The sequence below is a fragment of the Syngnathus leptorhynchus genome, chromosome 11 (assembly GCF_054491065.1).
Source record: "Syngnathus leptorhynchus isolate UIUO chromosome 11, UIUO_Slep, whole genome shotgun sequence".
NCBI lineage: Eukaryota > Metazoa > Chordata > Actinopteri > Syngnathiformes > Syngnathidae > Syngnathus > Syngnathus leptorhynchus.
The window spans coordinates 10,478,776-10,492,388 of NC_141205.1; the positions used below are offsets into that span (position 1 = coordinate 10,478,776).

At 41.6% G+C, this 13,613-nt stretch overlaps 1 protein-coding gene across 5 annotated transcripts in view; it reads right to left on the bottom strand.

Annotated features, from left to right (window-relative positions):
• Positions 1–13,216, bottom strand: part of nxph4 (neurexophilin 4) — a 52,794-nt gene extending 39,578 nt beyond the window's left edge. For 2 of the 5 annotated variants that reach the window (XM_085925055.1, XM_085925057.1), the window contains exons 1-3: positions 13,056–13,216; positions 9,332–9,466; positions 8,739–8,970 (exon numbers count right to left, since the gene is read on the bottom strand). In XM_085925055.1, the coding sequence (XP_085781181.1) occupies positions 8,739–8,795 (57 nt within the window). In that variant the 5' untranslated portion in view covers positions 8,796–8,970; positions 9,332–9,466; positions 13,056–13,216. The remainder of the gene's footprint in view (positions 1–8,738; positions 8,971–9,331; positions 9,467–13,055) is intronic. The other 3 variants (XM_085925058.1, XM_085925059.1, XM_085925056.1) reach the window with 2 other exon arrangements.
• Positions 13,217–13,613: the final 397 nt, after the last annotated feature.

Below are 13,613 nucleotides of genomic sequence, written 5' to 3' on the forward strand. Positions count from 1 at the left end.
TGTATGTTTTTATAAATTAAAGTTTTTATATAGTGCCATTTTCCCAGATTGAAAAAAACAATTTCACATAGTTGTTGTTAGGAGGATGGAATGGATTTAAGTCAATGATGCAAAGTGTGTGGAATATTTCACAGCCCAAAGCACCACCACCAATTTAATTGGGAGATTGTTTCATATTTGTCTGCAGAAAATCACAGCAAGCAATTCATTGGGCTACTGATTGGCCGGTGCTAATAGAAGGCAAGTTTATACAGAGAATGGAAAAAACCTGTTTGCATGTGCGTGTGAGGGGGTTAGGGTAGTGCTGCGGCTGACACCTCCTGCACAGCGTGAGATGTTACGCCAATTAAAAGGCGGGATGCGTCTTCCTATTTTGTTTCTGCTTGTTAATTACTGGCGGGAACTCTGTACAGGCTGCTTCAAACTAGTCTGTGTGTAAGAAGGAAGGTAAAAAAAAATAAGAAAATGCAATTCATGGGAGAATGTATGGAGAGGGAAAAAAAAACAGGTTCACGAAAAATTTAAATGTGCCACCTGGTGGAAATGAAAGGTGACGTGCATTATTAGCAGGACGGCGCCACTGATGGGAACAGGAACAATATCAGACGCAGGTCGCTCGCCTTGTGATTGCAATAGATGACTCATGGCGGGAAGTCAAAGTCATGTTGTTTCCTGTCAGGGTCCTTTCTGCAAAAGCGATTACATGAGGAGAGCAGAACGGCGGCGCTGGACTTTGATTATACTTCAACACAACTTGTGTACGTTTCACACTGAGCTTGAACCAAAGGCCTTCTCGCAATGTCAGCCCAACTTTTGGAATGGCTGGAAAAACAAACTCATTAGCTTCAAATGAAGCCTGAGGGCTGAGCTACAACAAGTAGGCGTGGCCGAAAGAGAGAATGGAGGCGTGTCACAGGTTTTCATTAGAGTGCCAAACAAAAAGGTCAGGTGGACCATGACAGAAAATGCAAACAGTCTTAAATTAGACACAATTAACCTTTTCCTCGGCAGCGATGATGTCATGGCTGTCAATCCTGACGCTCGAGGAAGAGTTTTCTACGTCTACCTGTTCTTTGCCATTTTACTTCACCCTGCGCGTCACATAATAGCCGCTTCGTCTGTACCGGCTTACATATGCCAACCAGTAAAGACAAAAAAAACTCAATTCATATACCTAAAAATCCATATTTGTCATCATAAACAAAAGTGGATATTCCGATGCTCTCAAGCGAGTGGCTCCATTGTTCAGAGACGACACGTCGCTGTGAACCGTCTGCCTGGGTTTTTTAAAATATCTTCATTTTACAGTCGACATTCCACGGTCGCCATGGCAACCTTTAATTAGCTGCCTAAAGAATGGTATGCTAATTACCAAGCTGCATTCTCATATTGGCCAATTGAAGACGTAATTGTGGCGTGAAATGTGAAGCCAAAAGATTTGCATGCTTCCCTATAAATCAATACAACTGTTGAATGAAAAACATCAAATATATATATATATATATATATATATATATATATATATATATATATATATATATATATATACTGTAGTTGTATACATTGGGGGTGCACAAACTTTTTCACAAAAAAACCTATGGCTCTTTTGGTGACGTTATTAAAAGGAATACATTAGATCACTCAAAAAAATGTTGATCTCAATTAAAATGCATGCATTTAATTGTATCTTACCTATCGTTTTTTTAATGGTATGGCTCTCATGGGAAATTATTTGTAAAAATGGGCATGTATGGCTCTGTCCGCCAAAAAGATTCCCAACCCCTGATATATACTTATGAGTTAAACATACATAATTAGTGTATTAGTGATACTGTTGCATACAAAATACACGATGGCTGCAAATTTGGTTTGTGTGCACGCACGTGCACGCTTGTGCGTGTGAGGGACGAAGTGATGTAGAGTAGCGTGAGGTGACCTTTCAGCTGGTGAGGAGGTGGCGTCTCAGTGACAGTGTGACAGAGCGAGCTTTAGCCATTTTTGTAATGGATGGCCACTCCCAAGGTGAACACCTTCTCCTTCCTCACTTCATCCCACGCGACCTCCTTTTTTTCCAAACCAAAGGAACTTCTCACATTGGTTACTACCACGGCATTCAATGACTGTATGCTTTGTGTAAAACAGGTCAACTCCAAAATGCAATCTTGTTCAATTGACTCAAATTCCAATACGATTCAATCTAAATATGACTAGATTCATTTGACAATATAATGACTCAGTTAGTAAAGTAACTGCTGTATGATCCTTCCATATTAATGCATGAAAAAAAGATGCCCATTGTCATCACTTACACTTAGCCTCGAGTGGTCCAGTCCTGGACTGATCCCATTAATTGAGTCCCTCCAGCAGTTTAGCTGACAGTGCCCTTTCAAAGAAGAGGCTATAAGGTATGATAATGATGTTGAAGAGGCACGCATTAATCCCCAAGAGAGTTCATGCATGTGGGAGGGGGGTTCTGTCGGGGTGTACAATTTGCTGGTGGTATTGATCGGAGCTTAGGGGACACGCATGGTGGGGTCACGGCAATATACGTGGAAGCTATTGACGTGGTGCCCACCCACAATTTTGCAAGAAAAAGAAATGAATTCTCCTCTTTATCCTATGTTGTGATACACTTTGAGACTGGAATGCAAAAATTAAGATCATTTGAGAAAGCCAGGCGGCTTGGTAGCGCACTGCGTAGCACGTCCGCCTCACAGTTAGGAGGGTGCAGGTTCGATTCCACCTCCGACCCTTCTTGTGTGGAGTTTGCATGTTCTCCCCTTGCCCGCTTGGGTTTTCTGCGGGTACTCCGGTTTCCTCCCACATCCCAAAAACATGGTTGGTAGGCCAATTGAAGACTTTAAATTGACCCTAGGTATGAGTGCGAGTGCGGATGGTTGTTCGTCTCTGTGTGCCCTGCGATTGGGTGGCAACCGGTTCAGGCTATCCTCCGCCTACTGCCCGATGACGGCTGGGATAGGCTCCAGCAGAAAGCGGTTCAGAAAATGGATGGATGGATGGATGGATGGATGGATGGATGGATGGATGGATGGATGGATGGATGGATGGATGGATGGATGGATGAGAAAGCCATTGACTCAGGTGTCCCATTGGGATAAGATTCAAGATATATAGGGCCCTGTGAAATTCTATCAAATTTAAAGGAGAAGATTACAAATATCTTCTCATATCTCAAAAAGGCATTTGAACAATGGTGTGTCGATTTTTTTGATACCTACTTTATAGTACATGGCAGTCTTTACAGTTGGGCATTGACGTTATGATAGGTGACGACAAAATTAAATTAAAGAATTCAACTGCTGCTTTTGTAAAACCGGAAAGGCTTCAGAGAAGTCTACATAGTATTTATTAATATAACAACAAATCCAAATAATACTACACAGTGAAAAATGTTGGCCTTGAATTCAAAACTAATACAGTGTCTTTTCAAATCCAGACATGACACGTGTGTACACTTCAGCCTGTTTTTTTTTTTTTTTGGCACACCCTTGTATGACATGGCAGCAACCCAAAGAGTCGCACGCATGATTACATGCTCCATATCCGACACATCACACCTATTCAAATATGTCCCACATTGCTGCTTTAATGACTCGACGTGTTTGCTTTAGCTGGTCTAAAGAGATTAATTGTTAATTGCGGGTCTCATTATCAATACGATTATGGCGCTGCCCCGGCAGGGACGACGAGCTAACGCAGCGACCGGGAGAAGCGCGATGACAAACGGCATTCGGTACTCATCCATCACACCGAGCTAACTTTGACGCTCATTTGAAAGTTTGCCGACGAATGCAACTAAAAGAACCACCTCCCCCGCCTCTCCCAGCTTCCATCTCATCAGTTCCACGCTCAAAGATGCTGAGCCTCTAAGAGGCGAGGCAGTGCATTAATTAAAATACAGCAATTTGCTTTCCTCTTTTTTTTTTTTTCTGTTGCAGGGGCGGCGGTCGGTGAGATTGATGAGGCCCTGTCCCAAACACAAAAGGCGCGATCCATCTATATCGGGGGGCTGATGGTGATGGAACATCCATTAGAGGCCCGATATGCATTAAAATGTCAACTTTTATATTATAAACACGGCTCGCTCGTAACAATATTTGTTTACTGGGCAGAAGTCTTGTAATATGTCATAACACCTGGGTGGGTTTGCAAAAAAAAATTCAGTTTCAATATTTAAAAGCCCGGGAGGGGGGAGCAGATTAGAGACGCAAAGAGGACGAGGAGAAGGATAAATGCTCCTCAACTAGAGAAAGAGTCAAAGGAGCCCTCCGGGGTCTGTGTCCTTCTCATGGACCTTTGGTATCGATTTTTACGTCGGAGCACTATCATGTTAATTTAATCAAGCCTTTTGTTGCGAAAACACACAACAATGAAAAAACAGTCGCTTCAGATTTAAGTGAACAGAAAACAGACACTGCACTGGTAATGTCCTACACTTTTGTTTTTATGTTTTTGTGTGTCTATGTTGGTCTTATTGCTTGTGTTTTTGCTTTTGTGCAAGTTATTGTTAGCCTGTTTCTTTTTTGCATGTATTTAGTTTTGTGTATTTGAATATCTTTGTTTGTTTTAGTTTGTATGACTTAATTGATGTGCGTGGTAGCATTTGTTTTGGTGTGTGTGTGTGCACGTTTGTATGCGTGCCACCTTAGTCAAATGACAATTAAACATGTCTTCAGACAAGCAAGACTGTGGAGAAAGCCTGAAAAAGAAGTACAGATGGAAAACCATGGGAGCACAACACTGCGCCATGCCACAAACTTATTTCTTTATTGTCAAACTTAAGTTTCTAGAAGTTTGCAGACACCAACCTTCTTTTACTAGTGTTGTCATTTGGACTCATGCATTATTCATGGCGAAATTAAAGAAAATGTTGATAAATGTCCAATCTGGCAATGTGAAAGAAAATGCCTGGATCTGCACCAATCCTTAATGGGCCCACACAAACACTCCACAAAAAAGCTTAGTGGGAATCAATAAAGTCATTTATGTGTAATTCCGCTTATTAACAAACAAACTCGCTAAAGATAAATGAGCGGGGTATCTTCAATCGAAAAGCCGGCTTACGTCACGTGACCTCCCCCGAGAAAAATTTACCTGATGCAGTCTACACTTGGTGTGTGACAGCTTATCAGTGATCTGGTTTCAAAGACCCACCTCCATCTCTTCAGTCCCCCCCCCATGTGTCTCCCCCCTGCTCTCGTCTCTTCACTCTAATTGATCGCAGCAGACTTAGTTACGATGTGACCTGAACGCATCCACAAGTCTCACAACGCAGCGACAGCCCGCTCACTTGTGTGCCGCGACTAAGTGAGGCGCAAATTGGAGTTGCAAGGAGGGCCGAGTGGTCCATGCGAACCCCCCCCCCCCCTCCCCCTTGGGAGGGAAGGACCATTTGAGCCTCGCTGTCACACACGCAAACAAGTTGACCTCCATCCGTCCGCATCTCAATTACGACATACGGCCGAGGAGTGCAGGTGCTACGAGCCCTCCACTCGGCACACAATTAAAAATGTCTCTCCGGTTTTGATTGGTAATTGGTCGTGCTCATCTGACCCTAGCTGTCCTGATCAATGGGTGTGACCAGGTGATTAGACAAGACAAATGCCCAGATGCTATTGATTACCCACACACACAAACGCCCACTGTTGAGTATAGATCTGTGAGGAGCCTCCGTCGCGCACAATGAGTCAAGTCGCTGGAATATCTTGTGTAAAGGTTACAAAAGGCTAGAAAATCTCCTCTTTAAGGATTTCCATTTCGAGGAGGACACGAGTGACCTTTTCGCAAAACTTTTTCGGAATGGTGAGGGATGGAAGTAATTGCATAGCGTACTATAGATCTGCTTCGTTTTACAAAGAAAGCTGCACGCTCTTGATGAGACAATCTCTATAAATGTGGGAAGTAAGCCATCAAGCCATTTGCCATAGCGCTTGTACTCATTATGGTTGAGTTGGAATCGAGCAGTCGTTAGTTCAGAGAAGGTGAGGAGCACCCTGAGCCGATCACCAGACCATGGCGGTGCCATGTCTGAGCTAGAGCAGACCTTTGTTTAGTGGAGCTGGGGAAACCACTGGACTGGGTGCCAGCCAATGGAGCTTATCTCAAGTGAGTTTTGGCAAAACAAGGTCTACCCGAGACTAGTCGCCACTCAACTGCAGGTTGGCAGAACTTTAGACTGGTGGCCAGTTGATCTGAGGGTCGTGGGTGGGCTGAAATCTATCCTAGAGGAATTTGCATGAGAAGCTGCATGGACCTAGACCTGGACGTAGAGGTTGCTGGATTCTATCCAATCACCAGTAAACCACAGGGTTTGAGCGGAAGCATTTAGGTGTAAAACAAAATTTAAAAAAAATAGTGTACATATGTCTGACTGGTGCCTGGTGCTGGACGGTGTGCAATTGGCATGACGTGGCAGCTGCCAAGTAAAAGTTTTGCAGGAGCTGTGATGGGTGCTCTCCAATGGGGGTAAGGGGAGTGGACAGACATCGCCTGGAGACAGCAAACTGCCAGACGGGAGGAACATCTGTTCACCTCGTCACTATGTTATTTGAACGCTTTCAAGCACGGATATTTAGGTTATCTGAGTTAACGAGACCTGTAGAAATGTTTTTCAACCAATTTGGGTTCAATAATAAGACCGATCCGGGAAGTTGGGTTGTTTTGCCCGTAACAACCCAACGATAGGGTTATATATATTTTTTTGCAACCCAAAGTTGGGTTGGCTAACTGAATCGGTCCAATTATAAACCCAGCAGTTCTAAGAGGGAAAATTGCCGTACTGTCAAAAGCATGCCGGAAGGTCAACTACCCAGAAGAAGAGCTGCACTGTGTTTGTTTACCGTTCTCGGGAGTAGGCTATTCTGTCCTTTTAAATTGTGTATTAATTAGCCTTGAAATGAACAATATCACCAAGCGTATGTGGCCTAAGCGTGCATTAGACCTCACAAGAGTTCTTTAACTTTAGATTGTGTCTTCTGGAAAATACATCATGCAGCTGCTTGGTCAAGCTTGTCCTTTTTCCAATCTGTTCACTCAATTTCTTTCTGGTGTGACTGTGTTCCACATGAGCTCAATAGTGGCATGTAGAATTTGAAAGTTAGGATCTTCTCTCAGTAGTTTTCCCCTCCCAGATTGCATTTTATCAATAACATGCTTCAATTGTTGCAATATGATGAGGTGTAGCAGCTTGATTTGACTCTACTATTGCACCAGATGGACATAAAGATTTCTTCTTGCCAACTTTTTCCAATTATAGATTAATATATGAATTCTTTTCTACTTGTGAGAAGGCCATAAAAGAAAAGTTTTATTGTACTGTGCATTCAATTTGCGCATTAACAATTTGATCTCTTTCAAATCATTTGACATTTTATAACATTTTCCTTTGTTCTGGGATATGGATGACAATTTGGTGCTGGTCCAAACGTGGGTTTACCTCCCGAGCAGATTATCAACACGATGGCGTGCCGCCGCACTGTGTAGATCGTTCATCTAAATTCTTTCCATTAAGTCTCCCCCGGGGTTCACCTCTACTCGCCGACTGGCTGTCAGCGGTGTGCTCGCAGCCTGTCGAAATGAACAAGGCCGCCTGGATCTCAGGGTCACCTTTTGCAGCACCCGGCATCCACTCGGACCACCGCCGCCGCCTCCCCCTCCCTTCAACTCCACCCAACCTTCCACTTGGACATGAAATCATTGGCGACTGAAGAGCCTCACTTTTTTATCTTCTTAGCAAATTCTTGTGAATTCAATTTGTTGACAATTACACGGTTGCATATGTAATACTACATCCTCAGCAAAACGCATACTAGAATCCAATTAAAGCACTTAAATATCTCAGCAATTACACTTCAGCTCTCTTCTGATTTTTTTTGTTTTCAAATCGATCAGTGGATCAATTCAGCAATTAATCACCTCATTAATTACCATCAGGAACTGATTGCAAGCAGGTTGGGGGTCAAAAAAAAAGATAAAATAGTGTCACTTGTGCAGTTCAGAAATTAAAAGTAAAGAGTTTGGTGTTAACTATTACTGTAGTAGTACGGCTCTTTGGTTCGACACTGTCAGGTATCAACCGCGTGCTGCAGGAATGCTATTTTTAGAGCACGTGATGTCACAGCCTTAACCGTAAAGGTGTCAGCATTGAAGCGTGCTGGCGAACATCCCATGTTATTACTGCTTGCTTTCTGCTCATTTATCTTAGGAAACATGCAGTTTCTTTCAGTCCGATTTTTCTTAACACTCAAGGACACTGAACAAAGCGTGTAAAAAAACAACAACAACAACAACACACAAGTGACACAAAAAGATACATCAACAACAGCTTGTTAGAATGTGGTAATTGTAGATTTCAATGAATGTCCATTCATTCAAACTCAGGCTTAACATTGTTGCATTATTTGTTTGGTTTGCATGAGGACACTACTACTACAATACTGTTATTTTTCCTTGTCATATTGTGACATTTCCGTCTAACTTTATTCTTGTCAAATTGCAATATATTTAACGGAAGATGTTCCGAGTCGTATTATTAATAATAATAATGATATCCATATATAATAATAAAAAACAATAATAGTAATCTTAAATAGTTACTGACTTGAATTACTTTTTAATAGAACCCTCTTCCTAGCCATTGTCACTAACTACGAGTATATACGTTACAATGTGTGCAACAGGAAGAAAACAAAGCGAGATAGCATCTGTTGCCGTCTCACCTCAAAGCTCACACTGATGATTGGATAACCGCCAGGCCGTGCCACCACATTACTCATCCCAGGCTGCAAAGTGTTCTTAGTGATGCTGCGTCTTAAGTGCCCAGCGGGTTGCTGAAGTTTTGTTTACGCATGGAAAAAAAAAAAAAAGACCTCCCCTCTCCTCCATTTCAAGGCATCCACTTGTGTGACACAGCATGTTTCCCCATTAGTGTCAGCCATGAGGCGGCAGGTTCTGCAGAGGTGAGATTTTAACATTGAACTCTGGTGGTTGAAGTCCAATTTTGACTTGCATTGTCACAAATTAAATATTTAGTCATATGTTTTTTTTTTTTTTTTTATTGTTGTAAAATTGTGTCAGTATACACAATTTGTCTTACAGTATTTTTTTTTTAAATTTATTTGTTTATGTTGCTTGTATTGTGTTTAACGTAGCTGAACTGACAACTTTGTGGCATCTACAGGCAAAAAAAAAAACCTCAAATTGTACGCAGGTACAATCAGGTTGATCTCCCTCTATCACGCCTCGTATTGAACCAAAAGCAGCTACACAATGTTCTGAAATGTGATTCAAAGAAAAGGAACACAATCTTTACTTTGGCTGCGGCGGGCGGGTTGGAGGCAATTCCGATGTGTCTTGAGGGCGTCGCTCGTTGGTCACGCAGAGTTAATGAGGCGCTGCCCTCAGCTCTAAGTCATCCTGCCACCGCTGCCGATCCCGGCCACGATTACTGTAATGAAACGGTCAGGACATTATTAAGCAAGCGCCACCATATATCCATTCACGCGTGGAATCGGAAGACACGTAAGTTGGAACACAAGACGTACAATGAACCAAGTGACAAAAGAGACAATGCAGATAGCACATAACAGACACGGAGAATCAGACGCTTATCAGAGTGGCTGTGTTCGTGTATCAGCACCCGAGCCTCTTTGTGTTTGGATGACTGACACCTCCAAACAAAGAATTCATCGATATAAAAGTAGCCGGGGAAAAAAAAATTGTTATTGGATTTATGCAGCGAGGTGCGGTTCAACCCCCAAAGTACAATCGAGGGAATTTCTTGCTCTGCTCTTGTCTGATTTGAAACCTTTTACAGAGTTGGGGACTCAATTTGGTAAACCCTATCTCACTACAAGACCCTGTGACTTTTTTTTCCCCCAGCAAATGTGCAAAATAGAACCTTGAAATGCAATGCAAAATCCAATCAACGACCATAATCAATCAGAAATATCAAAACAACCTCAAGATCATGAACAAGCAGAAGAACAACTACACAAAAAGAATCACCAATTGCATGTGACTGACGTTTTAACAGTAACAGCAATAACAACTGCGTGTCATTCGATAGGAAGTTCCCGTGGCGCACGCTCGGTTGAGAGAAGAATTGATGCGATAAGAGCCTCGGTCCATCTGACACCGTTGTGCTCCCAGAGAGAGCGAGAGAGGTAGTATTTTTCATGGAATTATCTCTTCCTAATGACCAGCGGATTCTAATTAAAGGTGTGATTAGGGCTCGCTCTTAAGCACCTTATTGGAAATTAGGTACAATCCATTTTAGCTGATGGCCGACTTGCAAAGATACACTTGTGCTGATGGCCCAGGTGAACATGCTGCTCCTGCGCTTTTTTGGTTGATTCCAAAAAAAAGCCAAATTTGCATTCCGTGGCAGAAGTAGAGAAAATTGCCGTAAAAAGTAATAGTTTCTTCCAAGTTGGAAATAAAGTTGATACACATTGGCACATTTATTCTATAGGTGAAGTAGGGACGGTAAGATAGTGTTTTTGTACCTTTGAGAAAATGAGATCATGTCGTCAAACTAGTCCAGTCAATTTGGTCGGGCTCCCATTGGGTTGTCGCTTCCATTGCTGATTCAATTACGCAATCCATACAAAAGAAGAACAGCGATTGTCCCACTTTTGCGATTGGAAAAACAATAAAGCTACATTACTGTGGTGTGTTTTCCTTTTTTGCCAAGCTGTGAAAACAGTCTTAAATGAGCCATTGTGATTCAAGTAGGTACACACACGCACAACAATTCTATTAAAGTTGATCGATTTTTCCACATGCAGCTATGGAGTATTGATCCCATTCAATTCATTTGGAGAAATGAAATTCTACTGTTAATCTAGAAAGCATTATACAGTTGTAGGCGTCTCAATGAATATTAATTGTCATCATTCTAAACTAAAAGTGCAATTAAAACTGGACTAAAACCAAGACTAAATTTAAAAATGGCTGAAATTAACAGTATGCCATATACGGGCTTATCTGATGACATCTGGTAGATCATACGACACTGAGGTTAATGTACTGGCTTCAGACTTATTTTGAATCCAACCGAGTTATGAGTGAAGCAAGCTCCCTAGCAGGTGGTTAGGCCGTAGCACCAGATGACCTGAGACATTAAGATGTACGCTAGGATAGTGGCCTAATGGCGATGAATGCAATTACAGACCACGTGGCCTTGCTGTCCATCAAACTGTATCTCTAGCATCAAGATTTAATCAGGGGAATTCCATCATTCTTTCTGATTGCAATGCAGGAGTAATATGGAATAGAATAAAGACAGAGTGAGGCTCTTTTAAATAACAATACAATAGTGGCTTTAACTTTAGACATGGTGAAGCAGTATGAATATTAAAGAGTTGTGCCTGAAAAGTTCCAAGACTGGTGCCACACATGATGTTGTGTATTTCAAAGATCAACAAATATGTTCAGCTAGAAAGGGGTGTTTGCGCCGTTGTGGGAGTGAACACAGCTGGTTTCTTTTATGGCCATAGTAAGCAATTTTGGGGGTTCGTGTGTCATTTAAAAAAACGGCAAATATCAGCCGGCAATCTTTACAGAATCAGTCACAGAAAAGATAGCTTTTCATTTGCAAAAACGGAATAATAAATGTCCTTAGAATCTTGAGTTGAAGAACATCCGTACCACAAGATGGCCTTGAAAAAAGAGCATTCCTAGCCGCTCAGTCTTGCAGACAACTACAGGCGCCTGACTGAGCATCTCCCGAATTTGTGTCGGAGATACCCGCCATATCCTCTGGAGGCCATTTGTTGATCGCTGGCACCATTCTGTCATTCAACTGATTTACCTGAGGACAAAGACTTGAAACAATACCGTCAATACCCATCAGTCTGGCTCTCGCTCTCTCTCTCTCGCCCCGTGTCACTTGTACGCTCCTTCAAAATGACGTGTCAACTTCCATCTCACATGCACACAGAAACTACTGAAAGTCATCCAGACAAAAAAAAAAAACAGAAGGCGGGAAGAGTTGCGGGGAAAGTCTAGAAAACACACTGAAGAAATCGGAGAAAGCGGCAAATACTTTCAACTTTGACAATTCACACTCAAATTCAAGTATCGCAAACCAGCAAGTGTTGAAATGATATGCTTAAATAGAAATTTGAACAAGAGGTCACTTGACACCTTTTTCTCTAACTGTAATCTTCTTCTCTTCCCATTGGAAATTAGGGCACATAAAATCTTTATTAATCCCACAGGCAATGTTTTAAGTGAAATCTTAATGAGGGATTGGATTCACCCATAAAGCCAATTCAGACTCAGACATGCCATACTGTAGATGAAATGAAAAGGGAACTTCATTCAAAATTGTATTAGCAATATGTTCTATCCATACTCACTAGTCTAACCTAGAATATTGCATTTTGAATAATAATGCGTTCATAAAATAAGAATCAAGATTAATCCAACTGTTTTCCTTTCAGGGGGCAAACATTTTATCCTGCATCGCCCCCTACTGTCGACTGAAATTGACATCAAAATGCCCTCCGGCTTGCATTATGTACATGGCTCATGGTCATGTGACATTTGCAATGAAATTCACTTGGTTTTATACTTAAACTGTAACTTCAATCTGCCAAGGTAGTGTAGATGAAAACTAGCCAAAATCTTGCAAAATAGCATGCAAATGTTTATTAACATGCACTGTCCCTTTAAAAAAACAAACTTAAATCTAATTTATTCAATTAAAAATAAAAATAAAACGAGACATATTCAATGCACAATCGAATTCTACTCCTAAAATATTTATTAATAAGCAGATAAACTCAAAATAAATCCAGTACAAAAATGACAACTTCAATTTAAACTGCAAATCACAGTGGTGAAATTCAATGGCCGTCAGCCACAACTATTTGAAAAATGCACTTCATTATCCATTCATAGATAAATAAAATACTTGACAAGTGTTGCAGCACTAAAGCAACTGCTGCCCAAGTTTCATTTCTGACAACAATGGTGAGCAACTCTAGGCTACAGCTTGCATGCTAATACAAACAATTCAACTGACTCACCGGTTCCATTTATTGCAAAAATAGGTAGCAGCAACATTTACTGCAAAGTGCCAACGACTTGTTAGGCACTGTGCTGTATATCGATGAGTGTCACGTGGAAATTGTGCCCAAACAGCAGAATTGTAGTCCAGAAGTAGGTGCATGGAGGTCATCCTCACACACGTGCCACGCCCACTCAGGTAGATCCGCCCCCTCTTATTTTCAAAAATGTAAAAAAAAAAAAAGAGAGAGAGAGAGAGCACTTACAATTGTTGTCCCTTATGGTCTGATTGTTGCAAATGATAAAAATACACATATAAACCACAATTTGTGAAATGATTGTGAGTACCCTAATTTTGTTTCCTGTATGGAGTCAAACATCAACAGTGGTGCACATATCTAAACCGAGGTGACGTGTCAGTTGGCGGAAGCCAGAAAAAGACTTTATTTTAAGCCCCATTACCCTCATTACAGAAGAGTATGTGCTTTCACATAGGCTGAGGGTACAGGTGGGCCAGCGAGGGGAGCGCCTATCAATCCCTACTCTTCGCACTGCCCATTTATTCATCAGCTGGTCTC